At 43.4% G+C, this 22203-nt stretch overlaps 1 protein-coding gene across 1 annotated transcript; it reads left to right on the top strand.

Moving 5' to 3' along the window:
- The first annotated feature begins 193 nt into the window (after window positions 1-193).
- usp40 (ubiquitin specific peptidase 40) lies at window positions 194-21609 on the top strand. The gene is made up of 31 exons (XM_076303487.1): window positions 194-942; window positions 1046-1113; window positions 3037-3150; window positions 4140-4304; window positions 5691-5837; window positions 6218-6361; window positions 6506-6634; window positions 6920-7036; window positions 8343-8448; window positions 8620-8976; window positions 9264-9345; window positions 9500-9671; window positions 10057-10141; window positions 10377-10447; window positions 11005-11414; window positions 11901-12045; window positions 12185-12245; window positions 12447-12500; window positions 12615-12703; window positions 13207-13293; window positions 13519-13555; window positions 13763-13827; window positions 14259-14333; window positions 14577-14700; window positions 14802-14881; window positions 15018-15136; window positions 15830-15895; window positions 16264-16474; window positions 17063-17158; window positions 17291-17376; window positions 19035-21609. The coding sequence occupies exons 1-31, from the start codon at window positions 747-749 to the stop codon at window positions 19150-19152; spliced, it is 3876 nt and encodes a 1291-aa protein (XP_076159602.1). The 5' UTR covers window positions 194-746; the 3' UTR covers window positions 19153-21609.
- The last annotated feature ends 594 nt before the right edge of the window (window positions 21610-22203 follow it).

The raw sequence follows: 22203 nt of genomic DNA on the forward strand, positions 1-22203 counted from the left end.
CATCTAGTCTATCTCAGTGGTCAATAAAGACTATTTAGCCTATTCCTGCGCATCTGAACTAGCCTGGTTAACACCAGACCGCTTATCGTCTGGTTTCACCCAGGCTGAACGGGACTGTCAGCTGTTGTCGACGTCTGGCTTAAAAGACTACAAGTACCACAATTCCTTTCGACTGTGCACTGGGAAAGAAACATGGCTGCGCACTGAAACATCGCTGGATCTCCTCTTACGTTTCGTTTTCCCAGCGATTCATTGTTGGGACTGAACACTTTGACTCAGCAGATAGGTGTTTTAGCACTGTTATCAATGTGACATTTGTCACGAAACAAATCACCAATCGTCGTAAGTGTAGGCTTACTATCAAACATTTACTATCGAATTGATTTAAGCTGCTGGCTAGATCATGGGGCAAGATTGTTAGCCAGTATCCAAGTTTATGAATTGACAGCTAACCTAGCTTGTTTTGCAGACTTTAATGACCGTGGACCTTAGAAGGACTCACAGTAACCGGACTGAGAGGTTAGGCTGTCTGTCAGTTATCGTTCTTGTATGATAGCAATGGTAAGTACTGCGAAATCTGTGCATTCTGGAGTGAATCCGATGGTTGTCAACAGAGAGCTTGGCAAGACGAAGATGAGATAGCAAGAGGTTGCAAAGCAGAACTCTGTCCACTCGCTAAAGTCTCCGCGGGTCAAAGGAACGGAGTAACCTACTGGGATAAAATAAAGGAATAAAGAGCGTTTGCAATGTTTGGAGATCTATTTGAGGAGGACGACGAAGGCTTTTCTTCCGTCCCCAGCGGAGGAAGATTCGTGAAAGGGAAGGAGGCCGAGCCTCCACCACCAAGAGGGAACGTCAGTCTCAGTGGAATAAAAAACCAAGGGGGCACTTGCTACCTCAACTCCCTCATCCAGACGCTCTTGTTTACGCCCGAGTTCAGAGGTGGGTCGGTGGAACTGCATTGTTATTGTTTTGTTGGCAGACAACACCTGTAGAAATGTACTGTACTTAAAACAGAGGTTGAGTTTTGCTGTGTGTTCTATAGAGGAACTCTTCAGTCTGGGACCGGATGAACTGGGTAACCTGACTGACAAGGACAAGCCAGATGCCAAGGTATGCGTGTGGGAATTAACCTACACTTGAATGTGAATGAGCGTGAAATGATTCGAGAGATACAGTAAGAGAGGATCAAAGTATTGAAGGTGGAAGTAAGCGTCAGAGCATTTGTATGAGTCTAAAAACAATTAGATCTAAGAACGAGGTTTACTTTAGATAGATAGATAGATAGATAGATAGATAGATAGATGAATACTTTATAGATCCCCAAGGGGAAATTCAAGAAAGGGGACATTCAAGTAATGCAGGGGTTTAATGCAGGGGTGTCAAACTCATTTTAGGCAATTTAGGCACGTTGGAATGAGACATGGTCATTATCATTTTTCTTCATGGGTATCAGAGTGTTGTTTGATGATATGTTCCTTTACTATACCCACTTAAGAGTACAAAGTACTGCTGTCATATACAGCTCTTTCTCTCTTGAAATACTTCCACGTTAGTTTTTCAGGCCTAATTCCTTCCTGAGGATGGTGTGTATAGTGCTAGTCTTAATCAGTTTATCATATCATAGAGATATTGCTTATTAGAGGACAACTGGATGTGAATATCTTTTTTTTTCTTTCTAATTTTCCTGTATGAAACCTGCTGGCGGGCGTGATCTGGCCCCCGGGCCTTATGTTTGACATTCACACTTTAATGCATGTATTTATTTATTCTCTAATATTTAAGTGGTACTAAACTTACAGGTGCATCTGAAAAAAAATTGAATATCGTGGAAAAGTAAATTTTTCCTCTATATTTTGCTTCAAAAAGTGAAATGTTCATATACTTTAGATTCATTACACATAAATAGAAATATTTCAAGCCTTTTTCTGTTTTTTAATCTTGATAATTACGGCTCACATCTCATGGAAATCAACTAGCCCATAGAGCCAAAACTACTAGTAACTGGTTTGCTGACCATGGTGTTATCCAGCCAACTCGTCTGACCTGAACCTTACAGAGAATCTATGGAGTATTGTCAAGAGGAAAATGAGACACCAGACCCAACAATACGAGCTTAAGGCCGCTATCAAAGCAACCAGGGCCTCCGTAACTCCTCCGCCAGAGAGGGTTAAAGCGGAGCTAGTAATCAAGGATCTTTACCTCAGCAGTGCCACAGGCAGATTTCCTCCATGCCGCATCACATTGATTCAGTAATTTATGCAAAAGAAGCCTGACCAAGTAATGAGTCCATAAATGGATTTCATTATTCTAATAATTTGAGATGTTGGATTTTTGGTTGCCATGAGAGCTATAAGCCCTAAGATAAAAACAAAAGGCTTGAAATATTTGACTTTATGTGTGATAAATCTAGAATATATGAAAGTTTCGGTTTTTGAAATCAAAAATAATAATAAAAAAAAACAAACAATTTCCACGATATTCTAATTTTTTGAGATGCACCTGTACTGTACCTCCACTGTCTTTCCTAACAAGCTGTGACCCACCAAGCTCCAGAGAATAGTACAAGGCTGAATTCAGAACTCACTACATAGTGCAGTGTAGTGTGATTACAGTATGTGTGTTCTTTTATAAGATAAACTGCTGGATGCCTACATTTCTCACAGGATTAATAAAGTATATGTATATATATATATATCTATGTAGCTCTCTTTCTCTCTCTCTCTCTCTCTCTCTCAATTATATCCTCAAATATTTTAAATACAGCTAATATGGAGTTGGTCTCCCCTTGGGAAGATTTCCAACATCAGTATCTGGCCACATATGCTTTTCTGGATGAATGGGTAGAAATTCTCACAGACCCTCCTAAATGTGGTGGAAAGCTTTCCCAAATGAGTTGAAGCTGTTCTAGCTGCAAAGGGGAGCACAATACCCTATTGATACTATGGATTTAGAATGGAATGCCACTGATGTTCCTGTGGGTGTAATGGCAGGTGTCCTAAGATTCACTATATGTTTTCCGTGTGTATTCTGTAGGTTCGGGTGATCCCGCTCGAGCTTCAGAGGTTGTTTGCTCACCTGCTGTTGGTGAACCAGCAGACTGCTTCCACCTCAGACCTCACAGAGAGCTTCGGCTGGACCAACAATGAGGTACACATCTTATACCTGTGGCTGTGCTGGCGTAGTGGCTAGTGTCAGCGAAGGGAAGCGGCAGGAGACTTGAGTTCAGTACTTGACCAGATAAGAGCATCTGCTTAAATACTCGCCCTTTTGGGGTAGCCCGTACTACATTTGGGCCCAGGTGTCCATGGAGACCCGGGTTCGAGTTAGAGGTCTGCGCGTGACTGATTTTTCAGTCCCGCGCCCGCCTGCTCCCGCAATATTCAGTCCGGCTCCCGCATTAATATGTCATTTTTAGTCCCGCTCCCGCCCGCATCTGTAACATGATGTCCCGCTCCCACCCGCATGCAGGAGGGATAGCCTGTTCAGTTTTTCTTTCTGTCTCACGAAAGGAGCACACACACCTGAGAAAGACTGCAGATGTCAGTTTTAATGGCTCTGAATGTAGGCTAACAACTGAAGTAGGCCTAGTCTGGTGCCCTCTTCCTCTGTCATGCTTTCGATTTCGAGTTTTGAACCCACGTAAATGATAGGCTATAGGCCTGCTATCCGTCAGTTATGCTTACACCCCGTTTTTTAATGCTGCCTAACAGAACATCCAGCTGAACTATAGTTATGAACACTACTTTAATCATTTCCATATTTAATTTTACGCACATACAGTATTTAATTTGCGGGAGTGCAGTGAATCATCGCACCCGCGAACGCACCTCTCTCATCCCGCCCGCTCCCGCAAAGAGCTTTCAAAAGTTGTCCCGCGCCGCATTCTTTTGCGTCGGGATCCGCGGGTCCCGCGGGTCTACCGCGGGAGTGCAGACCTCTAGTTCGAGTCCATCCTGGGTCATTTTCCCGGTCCCACCCCATCTCTCTCTCTGCCAGTCTCTTCACTGTCCTATCAATAAAGGCTTCACCTTTACCTTCTCAGCTCTGGTTCCACTCCTGTCATTCATACATGTAAGTGTAGAAGGTCTGCCAGCTACACTGTGAGTGTATCTATTGAACTAAATTTCTGTTTGCAGGAGACAAGCCAACATGATGTCCAGGAGCTGAACCGCATTCTGTTCAGCGCTCTAGAAAGCTCTTTGGTGGGAACGTCGGGCAGCAGCCTCATCCATCGCCTCTACCATGGCACACTTGTCAACCAAATTGTCTGCAAGGAGTGCAGCAACATCAGCGAGAGACAGGTGTGTGGGATAATGATGCATGATTCAGTCTTTTTTTATAGAGGGCAAGCCAGGCTGAGTACTTGTATTTGGAAGTCCAACAGCTCTTTCGTCCAAAAAAGTTTACTAGCGCAGCCGGACTGTTTTCACAACCTGCAAACTTTGTCACCATTACATCTGTTTTAGCGAGGGTAAAAAAAATCATTTGACTTTAACAGAGTAATTAGTATAGCTATGCAGCCAGATTATATAATTAAGGATAACATCCAGGCCTCAGCAAAAAATAAAATCTTATTAGGTGGAGGTAGAGAGTGAGTAGTAGCATGACAATTTTCTTGTAGGCTATCCTGAATAGCGGAAAAAAATAGTTTATTTTACTGTCCATGAAAAAAAATATGAGCCACTCACCCAGAAAAAGAATTATCGGCACATTATTGCATCACAACATAACAACTGGATGGTCTAGTTTGTTGCAATGTTATGACATAAATATGTTATGTAAGGGATAATGGACGACACACCGTTCAACTAGACAAAGTTAATACACGTTCTAGATGGTAAAACAGCCTGATGCGATCCGGAGGGCCGTTCCATCTAGAAAAGTGTATTAACTTTGTCTAGTAAAATGCTGTGAAGTCCATTATCCTGCTCATTCCACTGTTGCCACTTGCGATGTTTCATTTCCTGTTATAATGGAAACCTTTGTGGTACCGCATGCGCTGGCAGTAGCCTGAATGCCCAACCAAGGAACCAAAGCAACAAAACCACCAACAAAGCAACCTTCATGTGCAAAAATCAGCTAATTACCAATGGTACAGCCTTTGTGAGCATATCACTGTGGTTATCAAGCAGTGTTGTACCAAGTGCTAATGTTCTACCATGGATACATATTATACAGAGGTCTCCACAAGTTTCCACAGTTCCCTGGTGTCTTAGCAAATTGTGGGCATAACTTTGCATTTACCAACAACATGTCAACATTGAACATTAAAGTTAAACATCAAAATTAAACGGTGTGGCATTGGATCACTACCTATGGTAAACAACGCTTTTAGATGGTTAAACTCTGAACAAAAAATCCCAGACGGAGTGACAATCATTTTACTGGACTCCATCTGATTTGACGTGGAATGACCCCATAACCAGGCGACAAGCTGAAATTGTGATGTTTTAACCGATCTATTTACTTTTATTTAACTCGCTTTAAAACTCCACTGTAGCTTGAATGTTATTCTTTTGGATAAAAGCATCTGCTAAATGAATGGATGTAAAGGTAAATTGAAGGTACATGTGTTTTACATGAACCCATAGTGTTGGCATTTCATGGTGCATCTATCACTCTATCCCAGGGTATGTCAGTAAAGTTTCCCTTGACTCATGTTTCGATCTTCTGTGTGGGCTGTATAGGAGGATTTCCTGGACCTGACGGTGTCTGTGCGTGGCGTGTCCAGCCTTGAGGAGGCGCTATGGAGCATGTTCGTGGAGGAGGAGTTGTTTGAGGGCAACAACCTCTACCGCTGCAGCCGCTGCAACCAGCTCGTCGAGGCCGCTAAGGTCAGCCTCAGGTCAAAGGTCATCGGTCTTGCTCAAAACTGCACCGATCAGTCATTTTGGTCCCAAGCGAAAATGTCCTCTCCTTATCATCCACAAATAGACCCTAGGTTGTTGACACTTGTTGAAGATTCCCTTTAATTGGCCCGGGTTTGACCCAACAGTGGGGAAGTGGCTCTTCACACACCCACACAAACAGACACTCTCCAAATTTTACCTTAGTCTCTGTGTGCTTGAGAAGCCTGTTGTATTGCTTTGTGCAGATTCCTTCAAAATGTGTAAGTCATAAAAATGATCCGCGTATACAGTAGTACTGTCAGTCACACAGTGGCACAATGCGTCTGTCTCTCAGAGACCGAGCTCCCTCTTGTGTCTGTTCTCAGTCTGCCAAACTGAGGAAGCTGCCTCCGTTCCTCACCATGTCTCTACTGAGGTTCAACTTTGACTTTGCCAAGTGTGAGCGCTACAAGGAGATGGGCCGCTATGCGTTCCCCCTCACCATTGACCTCCGACCTTTCTGTGAACAGGTATGTCTGACCCTCAGCACTTTAAACTGATCCACGTGGAAGCAGCAGGGTCCTCACAGGAGTTCACTGCACATTGAATAAAGACATTGGGCCCTAATTTGAATGTCACGTAAAGAGATTGTGTGTGTGTTTGGTCATCCTCAGAGTGAGTGTCCAGACAGCGAGTACTTGTATGAGCTGTTCTCCGTGATCATCCACAAAGGGGGGTGCTACGGTGGCCACTACCACGTCTATATCAAAGACATTGACCAGCTAGGCCGCTGGGAACCTCCAGTGAGTTACCAGTTCTATTAATTTTGTTATTTTCTTTTTTTTTTGTGGAGAATTAAATGTGCTTGTGTACTCTGGCATCACTGGGCAGTCATTTGGTGAATTGTTAGTAAATGTACTTAATGGGAAAGACATTTTGGTTAATTTATGGTGGAAATGTCAAATGAAAGCGTGTCATTGAAAAGAACTAAAGCAGATGCCTAAGAATGGTTTCTTAACAATTAACCCAAATGTAGTCATATTGACATGTTGAAATATCTAAGTTGTTGTTTTGATTTTGGTTTTCAGGAGGAGGAGGTGAAGGAGAAGCAGAAGGAGAAGACTCAGAAGAGAGATGCGAGAGTGAGCGAACCTGAGCTGGAGAAGGACAATCCGCTGTCTGTGCTCACAGCCGTACTCTCTCAGGTACCAGGACACACACACACACACACACAAACCCCGTAATCCACAAACCATAGACAGATACTTCATACACACATCAGTACACTCACACTCTCACCATTACACTCTCTGTCAATGGTGTGTGTGGGCAGTTTAACGTCAAGCACTTTCTGAAGGAACAAAGCCAAAATTGGTCAGCCTTGTTGGCAAAGTTGACATCAGCCCATTCACACCAAGAACCATAACGATAAACAAGCATTGTTCTCGTTATTATGAATGACGACGTTCACACATAAACTATAACGAAAACGGCATGAAGAACGATATCGTTGGGGATCACTTTCAGAGCAGTTTTTAGAACGATAAATAGCCAATCAGAACCCATCAAATGTCCGTCACATTCATTAACACAAGGAGAGACTTTGTTTATCGTTGTTCAGTGTGAACGCTTTTGTCGTTATGGTTATAGTTATCGTTATCGTTCTTGGTGTGAATGACCCTTTATTCTTGTGTTCAGGGATTTTCTTTTACGGCTATTGCTCTCACCCATCCAGACACATATACACAAGGTCTCAGTGTGATCTTCAGCACTTTTGAGAGCACAATGCTTTTTGTAAATCACATTGCATACACCATAGGTTCTCAAAGTGCGGCCCGGGGGCCAATGGCGGCCCGCGGAAACATTTCTGGCTGCCCGCGATAACATCTGATAACATCTGTAAATCTGTTAAAAGTGTACAACTGTACTGTGTGCTTTGAAAAGAATGAATCTCTGTTTAGTGGCCGTCAGGTTTTCCTGTGGTGCTTTGGTAGCTGGAATTGGCCCTGAATAAGGCCTATGCTGATAAGAAGCAAGGCACACTAAGACTGTTTGTTCTAAATAAGTTTGTACTTGAAATGGACTGCAACCAGAACAGTTATATCCCAAATATGTCTGTTGAGGGTAGAGAACCCCAGGGATTGTGTGTGCATTGCAATTTTTCTGAAGATTTTCAGTTTTGCCAGGTTTAGCCTCAGTTATGAATTAAAATGTGTTTAATGCAATAAATATAAACTGTAGAGATGCAACCTGGTCATTAAAATGATTACAAATGGGATTTTTTTCCAGGTTTTTTTTCTTCTTTTTCTCCCCCCGCCCCTTTGGCAACCCTCAGTTAATGTTGGGTTCCTGAATTGGCCCTCACCAATCAAAACTTTGAGAACCCCTGGCATACACCATTCACAACTGAGTCATTCAGGGTGTTTTACAAGTCACTGTGGGCAGACTATTCAAGTGAAGTGTTATCGAACTTTCTGGAAATGTGCTGTTCTGACTTTCATTTTCATCCAGGAAGAATCAAAGAGTGTTCCTGTTGACCAAATCAGCCAAAGGCTGATGGATAAGATTGGGACTTCATGGAACAAAACGTTCCGCAAGCAATATGGACCCATTGGCAAGGGAAGCCCCCCCCCCCCCCCGCCACCCCACCCCAAATAGCAATGCTTGTAAAACGCACTGAAATATAGTGAATTAGTTAAGTTTAGGTCCCTCTTTTCTTTTCTTTTCTCTTTCTTTTCCTCTGTTTGTTTCTTCTCTCCCTCTCTTACTCTCCTTCCATCTCTCCTCCAGTTCCTGCAGAGTCACTCGGATGTCTTCCTGCTGGTGGCCAAAGGGACTCGGGTGGCTCTGAAAGCCGCCTCTCCTCCAGACAACGGGTCAAAGGTCAATGAGGTCCCCCCGACCGCCGAAGCCTCCTCACCCCGCGACAGCAGCCCGGAGGTGAATGAGGTCCTGCCTGAGACTCCGGCTGAGGTTGACGCTGAGGCTGAGGGGGCAGACGGGACGGACGGGTGTCACTGGTTCGATCTGAACGACTCCAGCGTTGCGTCCATCCGCCAGCGGGACATCGAGAAGCAGTTTGAGGGGAAGGAGAGCGCCTACATGCTCTTCTACCGCAAGGCCAGCCTCAAGAGACCGCCAGAGGGTAGTGTGTGTTTGTGTGTTTGTGTGTGTGTGTGTGTGCACTATTTCTTTCCACATTGACATAAATAAATGGTTAAAGAGTGTGTGCGTGTGTGTGCGCGCAGGTGTGTGTGTGCATATGTGTGTGCGCACGTGTGTGTGTCTGTCAAATATGCATATTCTACCTTGTACCCATGTTGCTAATAGTATTACTAGTACTAGATGTATTGAGTGTAAATGTCTGTTATCTTTGTTGTTGTTGGTATAGGTGGGATGTGCTCCATCTTAATGTATTGTGTCTGTGCACAGCTTTAGGGAATCCAGCATATCGGGTGCCTCAGCACTTACTTCAGATGGTCAAGGAAGAAAATGACAAAATCCAACAACGGAGGTGATGAATATTCCACTTTTGTAGTAGTGTCCAATTATGGTGGTCACTTGGTGTTTTTTCTTTGGTAGATTATAGCACACCCCCATATACAACACCTGTATTGTGTGTGTGTGTGTGTGTGTGTGTGTGTGTGTGTGTGTGTGTGTGTGTGTAGGGAGGAGTTTGATGCCAGCAGTAACAGCATGGAGGTGCGGCTGCACCTGGCACCCCACTACAGGGCAGAGATGGGCGCGCTGCGGCCCGTCGGGGACCCCAAAGACGCCGTCATCACAGTCACCTTTGACCGCCGCAAAAGCGTCGGGGACCTGCGGCTGGCTGTTTACCAGGTGACATCATCAAACAGAGACATTGCCCCCGTGGCACATGTTACTCTAAAGCAGTGGGAATAGTATAGAGATGCTGTACCCTCATCTTGAAACAAGTGTTTTCCTAGAGACAAGTGTTTTAAATGGTGTTTTTTAGTTTCAGGTGTTTTTTAGTTTTTAGGTTATAACAAGACATGTATCTGTCAGAAGAAAATTCCATGGCTTCCTGGTCTGGTATCGTCAAATCAGCGCAGATTCCCGCTGATTTGACGATACCACATCAATAATCAAAGTTGTTAACTACCAGGTTGCACTTTAAGAATCAAACATGCTAAAGTAAACACAGGTGTACAGTGCATTTAAAGGCCAACTACACCTTTTAACCTTTGACCTCTGTGTGACACAGATGCAGGACCTCTGGGAGGGGGACATGGCACTGACGGTGGCTCAGAGTCTGCCTGCCGGTTTACACCTCTACGACACACTCACAGGTACAGGCACACACACACACTCTTTCTCTCTACATACACACACATGCCAAGTGTGACCTCACATTAACACAACACACTTGCAGGTAAGTGCACAAATGTTTTGGTTGGTGTTGTTGATCTGGTGGTTGACATGTCTTTGTGGAATAATCTGTGTCTGTGTCTGTGTGTGTGTGTGTGTGTGTGTGTGTGTGTGTGTGTGTGTGTGTGTGTGTCTGTGTCTGTGTCTGTGTTTCAGATGATCAGCAGTCTCTGTACAGTGCTGGTGTAAATTCCGGCTCTGACTTGTTTGTGTGGAATGGGAGAGAGGTGAGAAGATACACATACATACACACAAGAATCTGCTGATGCGATGCGTGTTATGATACGGGAATTGTGACTCAAAAGCGCTCTAGTATAATACTGCGAACAAAGCGATAATATATTTCAAGTTGTTTTTAATCTAATTTTAGTAGAACTTTCATAATATAAAGAGCACACTACCATATGCGTAAAATTGTTCACTCTCCAATCAGTCATCTCTCTTTTTCCTCATCCCTCTCTTCCTTCTGATCCTTCTATCATCCTCTCCTCCTCTCCTCCTCTCTTCCTTCTGATCCTCCTCTCATCCTCTCCTCCTCTCCTCCTCTCTTCCTTCTGATCCTTCTATCATCCTCTCCTCCTCTCTTCCTTCTGATCCTCCTCTCATCCTCTCCTCTCCTCCTCTCTTCCTTCTGATCCTTCTATCATCCTCTCCTCCTCTCTTCCTTCTGATCCTCCTCTCATCCTCTCATCCTCTCCTCCTCTCTTCCTTCTGATCCTTCTATCATCCTCTCCTCTCCTCCTCTCTTCCTTCTGATCCTCCTCTCCTCCTCTCCTCCTCTCAGGTGAGCGGGTCAGCCGTGCGCACAGGCGCAGAATGGGAGCCTCTGCTGCTCACCGTCGTCCGACCGTCGGACGAGGAACCCGACGACACGTTGGAGCCCATCCCCACCTCCTCCACCTCCACCACCGCCACCGCTGAGCCCTCCGACGGGGCCCCTGGCTCTGGGCTGGTGCGCTGCATGCAGGGCTTCGCCCGTGGGGCCACCCTGGGCACCGTCCTGGAGGCTCTGGGGCCCCAGGAGACGCTGGTGTGCCGGGAGACGAGCCGGCCAGGGCCCAGCGGGGGCGAGGGAGGAGGGGCCAGCGGCTGGAAGGTGTTCCCCCCGCAGGACATGCAGAGGACGCTGAGGGAGCTGGCGCTCAAGGACGGGGACGCCCTGCTGCTGCTGGAGCCGCACGCGCTGGACAGCAGGTGAGGGGGCGTGACACTGCTCACCCATTCACTCATGTACACACCAGAGCTAGTGAGCGGAGCTGAGCAGTGCGAATATCCCGCTCCTCGCTCAGGTGGCTGTGGCATGAATTGTGGGTGGATTTGGGCATGCCTCAGACTCGTGGTGTGAGCGGTATCGGAGCGAAATTGGAACGGAACCGGCCGCTCTGCTCACTAGCTCTGGTACACACGCACACACACACACACACACACACAAACAAACAAACTCACACACACAAGCTTGCTTGCTTGTAATATCAGTTGGTGAGGGTTACCCTCACACTCACTTAATCACACTCTCTTCACACACACACACACACACACACACACACACACACACACACACACACACACACCGCCATACATACACACATACATTCACTCGTTCGCTTACTCGTAATATTGTAACAAAACATATTATTTCTCTGGTGCTAATCACTCTCTTTCATCTCTTATCCCTCTCAGCATCTTTAGCCTCAGTGGAGATATGGTTACCGTGACTACTCCCTCGGACTGCCGCTGGCTGCAGGTGGAGTTCAGAGGAAAACAGCGGGAGGAAGAGGAGGAGGGAATGAAGAGGAGGGGCAAGGTTCCAGCCGCAGGGAATATGGTCAGTCAGTCAATCAGTCAGGTTTAATGTGTGTTTATGCACGCACACACACACACACACATACACACATTAAAGCATTGTGGCTTTTTACTAAAACATGGCATTGTTTGTGTGTGTGTGTGTGTGTTTTGTGTATTAGTTGCTGTCTGAGGTTAAGCAGAGGGCCATTGAGGAACTGGACTTAAAGAATAAACTCAAAGGTGAACACACACACACTCCCTGTTTTTGACAGAAACAGGAAATCACACAACATGCACTCACTTACAATACACCCACACACTCATAAACACAATGCAAACTATCACTGAAATGATGTCTTTTAAGTCCGACAAATCATCTGCTTTGTGTTCAACCTGTTGAAGTGTCTTCTCCTTTTGTTCCTTCTCATGTTACCTGTCCAGGTGTGGAGTGTTGCCTCAGGCAGGTGGATCGAACAGGGACTCTTCTGCCACCAGGTGAGACACACACATACACCCATACGCACAATGTACCACTGCCATGATCAAAAATTTAGTTCCATAAATAATAGTGTGTGCGTGTGTGTGTGTGTGTGAATTATTTCCATCTAGTGTATGATGACATAACTGTGAGAGAGGCTGGAATTAGGCTAATGACCACCCTCTTCCTCTGTCCCGGACCGGCACCTAAATCCACACAGGTAAATGACCCACTCACACACACACACTCTCTACTACCAACAAGTGAACTTTACCTATTGTCCATGTACAAACACATGCATGCAAACATGCACAAATACACAAATAAATGTAGACACAGTCTTTAATATATGCGGTGTTCAAAGTAGTCAATCTCTTTGTCTTTCTTTATTCCACTGCTTGGTTGAATTTCCCATTGTCCTACGTAATTTAGAACGACCATTAACCGTATGTTATCTGCACACCTATGAAGTAGATCCATTTTTTTGGCCGTATCACACTTGTATATTAATTCGCCGAACTCGTTGTGAAGTTTAAATGAACTGTCACATTGCATCCGAGCTGTAAAATGCAGACGTTCAGAACATTGCAATGCTTTGCGTCGGGGCCGTTTTACAACCTCGACCGTGCATTAACTTCTGTGAACAGACCACCGTGTCGTCCATTATCCCTTACTTATCAGTCTCTCTCTCTATCCCTCCCTCGTCCATTCTCCCTGCTGTAGCTCTTCCTGTACTTCACTGTAGGCTCAGCGCCCTCTGCTGGTCAGGATATGGACATCATTGTAGACGAGACACTCACAGTCAAAGAGGTGAGAAAGGGTTGTGTATACAGTATGGGCAGGTGAACGTACGTGTGTGTACGTGTGTGTGGTGTGTGTACGTGTGTGTGGTGTGTGTGTGTGTGTATGTGTGTGCGCGCATTTGACTATTATGTGCATCCCTGTAATATACATTTTGGAATGTAGTACATATGTGTGCTATACACTCAATTCTTTGTGACCCACCTCTATCCTCCGTCTCTGTCCCCTGTTCAGTGCCTGACAGAGATGTTGAAGAAAGCTGGACTTGAAGGTATGGCACACTTTACCTTCAAATGCACTACAGTGCGTGTGGAATGCAGCCTGCAGGCTGGTTATATGCTAATATAAAATTGCCCTCTTACCTGTCTGTGTGTGTCTGTGTGTGTCTGTGTGTGTCTGTGTCTGTGTGTGTGTGTGTGTGTGTGTGTGTGTGTGTGTGTGTGTGTGTGTGTGTGTGTGTGTGTGTGTGTGTGTGTAGGAGATGCTTGGCATCTGAACAGAATGAACTGGGACGATGAGGTTGGGGAGCTCCTAATGGAAGAAGTGAGTGCTTTCAGTCAGTCACTCCATCCATCCATCCTTCCATTCATCCACCCTTGGCCCTTACTGTATTTTTTGAAAACAAATCTGAAAACCGCACTCTCACACATTAGCTCTTGGAAAAAAAAGTACTATGGGAGAGATTTCATCCCCTTAGAATTATAAGGTTCTATCTACGTTCTAAGATATTGAACTTCAAAGTCTTAGAATTCCATAGAGTTATACTGATAAGCGGAACAAACCTTTAGATATAATGTCCAAAAATGCATACAACTACAAGATTTACCTCACCTTCTTATGGTGTCACAGAAAAAGAATATGTCAATAACTCAACTTTGACAAAAATGTCAGATAGAACCTTATAATTCTAAGGGGACGATTTGTTTTTAAATTATGTCTGCCATAGTGCCTCACTTCTCTTGTTTTCCTCCCAGAATGCAACACTGTCTAAGGCACGAATCAGTCACGGGGACAAGCTGATACTCTCTGCAGGACTTCTCCCACCCAAGGTACTCAGGACGCAAGCCTTTCGGAGGCTTCTGCACACAACAACCGTTAGATTCATCCTAGCTAAGATTCTGCTGTATTCATTGGCTGGATGAGTCATATCTGAAAGTTAAATGATCAAATTAAAAACTGCTGCCTGTGTATGTATGAATGAATGAATGAATGAATGATTGAATGAAAGAGAAACGATCGATCTTCACTGCCACTTTCTGATCTTTTTCTCTATTCATTTGTCTCTATCTCAGGGCTACCTGAAAATATCAGTTTGGCACTATGTGGACTTGAGGGAAAGTCCTGTTGCCATGGAGATGGAAGTCAACCACACCACTGAGAGGGCAGAGTCTCAGGCTCAGGAAGTCATCTCTGCAGGTGAGGACAGATGCGTGTCCTTGGAAAGTGCTTTGAAGGTCAATGGTGATGGATAACATGAAAGGCGGGTCCTTTTTTATTAATCTGTTTTGTCCCCCCAGAGTGGCTAGGGGCAGAGCTAAGGATCGTGGGTAAAATAGAGATCACTGAAGAAGCCTCATTGGATGACTTAAAAACTCAGGTAGAGTTGGAGTCCATTCCTTTCCTCTTGAATGGATTCCTAATAAATAAAACTGTCTGTAGGGTAGTCAGTGTTATTTGTAAAATGCATGATTTGTGTGTGTGTGTGTGTGTGTGTGTGTGTGTGTGTTTTGAAGGTGATTACCCTGCCTGCTCTTCTGGACGTGTGTGTGCCCATGCCAGCATTTCTACGTGTGTGGCAGCTGGAGGACCGCAAGCTGGGCAAGATCCTCAGAGGAAACCAGCAGAGTCTAAAGTACACCTGCCAGCCTGCTTTCTCTTTCTGTCTTTCTCTCCGCTTTCTTTTCTCTCTCTCTCTCTCTCTCTCTCTCTCTCTCTCTCTCTCTCTCTCTCTCTCTCTTTCCTTGAGCTACATCCACATTATTCGGACACAGAGTTTTACAACTAAAACAGTCTTTGTCCATACGAGCGTGTACGATCTATGTTCAGCACAAAAGCACTAGTCACATGACCCATTCACGCAATTCACTCATGCAAATCACTTGGCGATTCACGCTTGACAGTAACTGGCTGGAATAAGAGCTTTCCTCCCACGTAAGTCGGCTGCTGTTGCATTATAAAATGCAGAATTGAAGCCGAAGCCGTTTTCTTATTGTTTTCCTCCAGGAAAGGGAGGCACGGTAGTTGTCACATGATATGAGCATTACAAATCTGGGAAGAATACATCGAAATGAGAAGGAAAGGAAACATGGGTTCCTACGTCAACATTTTCAGACCCCAAATCTGGGTTTTCAAACTAAAATAGGGCCAGCATTGTTTCCAAAGCAATCTGCTTCAGGGGTGCCAAAATACCGGAGAAATGTAGACGACAGGCAGGCAACTAAAGTGTTTCATTAAAACGAAAACATTGAATCATTTAAATGCCCTCTCTCTCGCTCTGTCTCTCTCTTTCTCTCTCTCTGTGCTAATTTTTTTTTTTTTCTTTAAGGAAACTGAAGGTTGCAAATGGAGCAGAGATTTGTGTGCAGACACTACTAAAAGAGGAGGATCTTGGGTAGGTCACCTGGACTCCATCATGACCTCTCTTACCTGATAACACGACAGACACAACAAATCCCCTTCTAGTAAATTACACTGCTGACCTCCAGATTTTCCAGATCACTGTGCTCTGTGCACTGTGCCACGTTAGCCATGGTGATCTTGATCACTGTGCAATTAGCCGTGGACAGCTAAATGAGTGAATATCATTGTAGTAAACTGCATTTATCATTGCTGTTTAGCTGTGTACATACCTCCTAAGTTTGACAAGTGTTTTAAGACTTAGATGTTGTTTTGTACAGTATGTTTGACCCTGGAGTTCAGTGTGTGTAGTTCTGGACTGAGCTGGTCTCTCCCCCACCCGTCTCTCCTCTCCCTCCACAGGCAGAGGGAGCTCTTGCTGCGGGTGCAGATGGCCATACCGGGCGAGCGGCAGTACTTCCCGTGGGAGGAGTTTGTGTGGGAGGCGGGGAACGACTCCAGCCCGAGGGCTCTGCGCGTGGCCCTGTCCTCTCGTTACGGCCTCTCGCCCGACAGCCTGCTGCTGGCCAAATGCCTCCCGGAGAAGCACTCCTGGATGCCCGTGTCCACCTGGGTAAGCCTCGGAGGGGGGAGTATTGGGAGTGGGATGTGAGTGGCTCAGATGCCACTCAGAGTACAGTTGTGTGCAAACGTGTGTTTGCTTAACTTCTCCAGTAGTATTCAAAACAGGGAACTATCACAGGATACCGGTACAGGATACTAACTGCAGCACGGTCATGGAGCCAACAACCCAAGGAGAACAATTACTGATTAAATATATACTTAGCACTGTGATAAAATCTATACATAAGTACTACTCAATATCTGACAAGCATAGAAGACTGTCAGGTTTTAAAATTCTCAGTCACTGGTTCAGAATTCAGACGTGGGCAGGGTTGTTTAAGATTTGAAAATAAGATCATTACATAGTCACTTGGAACATTTCTGATGACTTCAGGGACAAAATGTTTTTAGAGCCATGGAGACTCTAAGAGAGCAGTTGATGTTTGTTGTGTAAAATAATTGTTTTAATGGCGGTTTTAATATGGCTAAGATGACCCTCGTGTCTTTAGAGATGTGCATTTGATGTCTGTGAGTGAAGTGCTATGGAGGCAAGTTAAGCTGTTTAGACATGACACAGAAATCCCTGTGATCCTTTTAGAGCCAACAGGTGTCTAAGCGCAAGAAGAAGAAAAAGAATGACAACCTCCAGGGGGCGCCCTACAACTTGAAAGACGGCGACATCATTGGAATCAAGGTAAGAAAAAACATCTGGCTTGACCCACACAACACCTAATTAATTATATATTAGATGCCTGAACCTCTGTTTTGGTATTTGATTCTATGATCCATCTTCAATGAATGGTGTCTGTCTGTGTCTGTGTGTCAGAACCTGCTGATTGACAGTAATCGGGACTTCAGCACTATTCAGGATGAGCTAGGACAGCAAGAGGAAGCAGAAAGACTAAAGAAAGGGTGGGTATCCACTGTCCATAATATGTCATATATATATATATCTTGAATTTTGAAATTACATAAATGCTATATGGTCCAAATATCCAGTTTACAGTACCCTCCAGAATTATTGGCACCTCTGCTAAAGTTGACTAAAAACCTGTATCATACATAATCTGTTGGTGATTTATTGTAATCTCACAATGAAAAAAAAAAAGAAAAATCCAACCTTGAAGGGAAGCAAATTTATTCTGAGAAAAAGGACAATCTCTATTTGATCTGGACGTTTGCTTTGGTTCATTGACCTGATGAATGATACAATCATGACCAGCTTTTAATGTCTTGGCAGAGATTGACAGATTTCCTTTGAAAATGTTCAGGTTTTTCTTGGTGTTCATGATACCATGCACCGTAATTAGGTTCCTAAGGCCTTTGGGAATAAAAACAGCCCCACAATAGCACAACCCCTCCACCATAATTCTCATTAGGTATGGGGTTCTTTTAGTATAGTCGTTCTTCTATGTACGCCAAACACACCTAAAGTGTTTCTAGCTAAAGAGCGCAATTTTCATTTAATCTGACAAAAGACCACACTTCCAGACAAAGTCACTGTACCATTCAGTAACTCCTGCCATTTACACGGGTAATTAAATGACTGGACAGACCTTTACCTGGCATGCCCTCTAAATAATCTATTAGCAGTGAGGTCACTTTTGAAGATTTTTTGGGGGGACTTGGTGACCCCAAGATGATACCTTTTCTGTAACTTTCAAACAGTGGTTATTATGGACTATTTTGCCTATCTTACCATCCTCCATAATGTGCGTGGGGGCAAGATAACCTTGGGTCTTTGTCCAAGCATGTTTGTCACATTTCCAGTTGATTACAACCTGTTAATCATTGTTTTAACTGTAAATATAGGCATTTTCAACAAAGTACCTAGTTTTTATAGACATCCCCTGACTTACAATTGTCAACACGCTTTGTTTTTATTTAGATTTAGTGTATTCTCTTGTCTTTCCAATGTTGAAAAATGACTAAAGGATTTAGCCTCTGTGTCACTTTATTTTCATACCTTAGTGAAAAAGAAAGTCATGAACTACTTCTGAAAATTCAGACAATCTGATTAACTTAAATTAGTTGAAATTAGATAGGAAAATGCTTTCGGTTTTGTATATAAGATTTTTCTAGGGGTGCCAGTATTTGTGAGCAACGTGTTTTTGTTAAAAATATTTATTTCTTTGAGATTTTCCTTTTTCTCGGAATAAATTTGCTTCTCTTCAAGGGTGAATTTTTCCTCATTGTTTTCATTGTGAGATTACAATAAATCACCAACGGATTATTTTTTATACCTGTTTTTAGTCAACTTTACCAAAGGTGCCAATAATTCCAGAGGGTACTGTAAATGTAAACAAAAAGACAAGAGGACAAGCTTTTTTATAACTCTAAAGTTCATTGTTTATGGCTTTCCTAATTCAATTCAATTCAATGTGTGTGTAATTGGCATGACTGTGCTTTATATATTAGTGCCAAAGTGTTCTACAAAAACATTTGCAGCAAAGGTAACCAATGAAAATAATAGAAAAATTATGGTTATGAATTATGGTTAAATATGTTTAAAAACAGTAAGAGTAAATGAAAAAAGAAAGAAGTTTTCCTAAGTGTCTCATATCTATTAGGGGCCAGAGCGACAGTGCAGAGGCCAATCAGGACTCAGGACCAGGTAGAAAGGCGGGACAAGGGAAGAACCGAAAACCAGAGGTGGCTTTGTCAATCAACGTTGGGGTCTTCAGATAGCCCCAGCCCTACACACACACACACAAACACACACGTGCACACACACACACACACATATATATGTGCACAAACAAACCTCCTTGCAGATGCACTTCAGTGCTGCGTAGTTCCTGGATCCTCTTGAAGGTGTGTTTGTATGCCAAATAGCGTCTGAGCATGTGTTCTCCAGCATACAGCCACTGTGTCAGTTTGCCTGTGTCGTTGGAGGAGAAGGACCTGTGTACCGCGAACATCAGTGTTGGAAGACACCAAAAGTACAGACATTGCCTGGACCCTTCATCTTTCCCTCCCTCCTCTTCTGCCACCTATGCAAGATTCATGTGGATCCATCTTGGAGTCTGGAATCTGTTAATCAGCATTTCAATAAGACGTTCATTTTTGCAATGTGGCAATCAACTCGTACTTGGTGCAATAACATCTTCAAAGGAAGGGAACCATGAAAATATGAAAATTACGAGCAGATGACTTTGGCTGGAATGTTAGACGTGACGGTTTTGAAAGAGGAACTGCTGAACCTTTTGCTAATGGTTGGTGCTTTTAATGTATGAGGCTAATTGATTTGCCTCTCCGATCTTGTGGAAACGGTTTAGAAATAATTTGCACAAAAACATTTTTTTCTTTTGTGTGTAGCTATGCAATGCATTGTGACTTCCCCATGCATTCAAGGGGAGAATATACCCCACCTGAAGAAGCTACACTCATAACACCAAGGCAAAATGATGCGTAAAATTGAGATGGCAGCCATTTTATAAGCTGCATTCTCATTTCCTGCAGTTTAACTCATGCAACTCATCCAACAAGGCACACATTATACTCCATTAGAGTGATGTCACAGTTTGTGATCTTTTTTGTTTGCCAGTGTATTTAGAACGGTTTGAAGAAACAGCGTAATGCTACAGCATGTTGCAGGCCAAAGAGTGTAAATGAGTGGTCCTGTTCCTGAAGAGGATTAGTTGGTATGACCCTGTGCCTCTTACCCACACCACGCACAACTTATGTAAACATGCACACGCTATCTCTTGGTCAGAAAAACACAAACTTTTTGGAACCATGTGGCAACATGTTGAAAAGTTGGGCCTAAGCCTTCAAACATACTCTCTCTTAGTATCAAAAATGCAAAATTTTGGGAACCGTGTCGAAACGTTGGTCCTAAACTAGCCCACAAACCCAGGACAATATAAACAATTCCTAAGGTGCAAAGGCCCAGTGGTTTCTGAGCACAGGAAAAATAAGGAGTTTTATTCAGGTGAGGGATGTGCCAGTGTCTTATCCACTCCTGTGTGGAGCAGATCGAGACTAACTAATGTCCGCACTTCAGCTCTGCTGTGAGCTGTGAGCTTGTCCACATCTGTGTGTGGGGTGCCTGTAAAAGGCTAATATGAGAGGAGTCATGCAGTGCCTGGCTCAGACAGATTCATGCGAGGCCTTACCTGGTTGCTTTCACTGAACCCTCCCAGTTCATTTTTTATCCACCCGTCATTGTTTTGGCAAAAAAGAAAACATCCCCTGTTGTCGTTCAGAAAAATGGTACTCTTGCCGAAGTTAGCTTTGGTGCAATCAGTGTTGGCAGGATTTTGCATCTATTGATATTGCGTGATACTGCGTGGGTGTAAGGAATACATTGACTGGGTAAGACAAACTTGCAATGCCTTAGTGAGCTTGGTCTCACTGATCAACCCTCCTACCTCACCATTTATAACTCCCATCCACCCCCTACCCAACCTACCACACACACACACACACACACACACACATGTAATACCTGCCTCAGTGGAGAACATGCCATGAAGCCGGAGAAAATTGCTTTTCCCTTCCTCTACGTTGGAGTCTGTTTTCCCTTTTTGATGACCCTTTAAGGAAGCCATTTTGAGGTTTGTTCATATTGTTTGTTAAATAAAACATAATCATGTTGATCTGATTTCAACAGATGTCATTTGATATTTATAATGTAATCAGCATGTAAGATTACTTGATTCAGGCTGCATGTGTGCATTCTCCCTTTTGTCACGCAGGGAGCTAAAATAATGTGACTTCATGAGGAGGGTAGTTACAGTCTCAAAGAGGATTTAAGGGTCCCTTTTTATTGAAAAGAAATTTCCAAAAATACAACAGAAATGTAATTTACTTTCACAGGCCTTTGACTAACTTTGTAATAACTGAAGATACACAAAATATTTCTTCTGTTATTTAAAGTATTTTACACACAAATATTTCCTTTGACAGCTGTATCTTCTCTCTCCTTTGGGCTCTGTATTATATGGGCTATATACTGTATTTTTGTAGTACCTTTATGTTGTAAATCATCAACATCAGATTATTTTCATGGGTTCACACATGGGTTTACAGGATAATGCTTGAATTGTTTTCTTTTCGTATTTTATGATCCTCCTATGCTCTGTTGATAAAAAAACTGTACACAATAAAATGGTTCACTGCCTTGAATAATTTTGAATTGAAGGTGTGTGTTTTAAGATTTTTTTATGATGCATTTCTTGTCACAACTCAAACTGTGACAATATTACTTTTAATCAATCCATATTTAATAACAAAACAAAAGTTACATCAATTTACTCTTGTGCTGTCATCACATATGTAGCTAATATTAATTATAGTATACTATGATCTTTCAAATAATTACATAATTACAGATCTGATCATGTATCTTTAGGTCTTCTTAAAGTATTAACTTTGTTATGAAGTTTAGGGTCTAAATGGAGAAAAAAAGCCAATATTTGACACCTCTACTGATGAACAGTTTCAGTTGTTGAGGTTAGAGTAATAGTTAGTGTTTGTTGAGGTGTTGAGTGCAACTTTGACAGTGATTGTTGAATATTTAATTGACAGAGGGAATACACATACTTTGTACCAGTATACTCAAAAGTATAGAGTCTAGAAGTAAATCTAGAAGTGTTATTAGCATAGTAAACTGAACAACTGTATGGTGGTGGTTGGTTTAATAGCCTATTATGGGGAAATAGCAGTTGAAGTTGCAATCACAATTCAAATCCACTACACTATTACCAAGGTGGATAAGTCTGGCTTCAGGAAGCA

This window comes from Alosa pseudoharengus, unplaced genomic scaffold (genome assembly GCF_046254945.1).
Source record: "Alosa pseudoharengus isolate Yale_2024_CS ecotype anadromous, Long Island Sound unplaced genomic scaffold, YU_APseudo_1.1 YU_APseudo_1.1_scf_24, whole genome shotgun sequence".
Taxonomy (NCBI): domain Eukaryota; kingdom Metazoa; phylum Chordata; class Actinopteri; order Clupeiformes; family Clupeidae; genus Alosa; species Alosa pseudoharengus.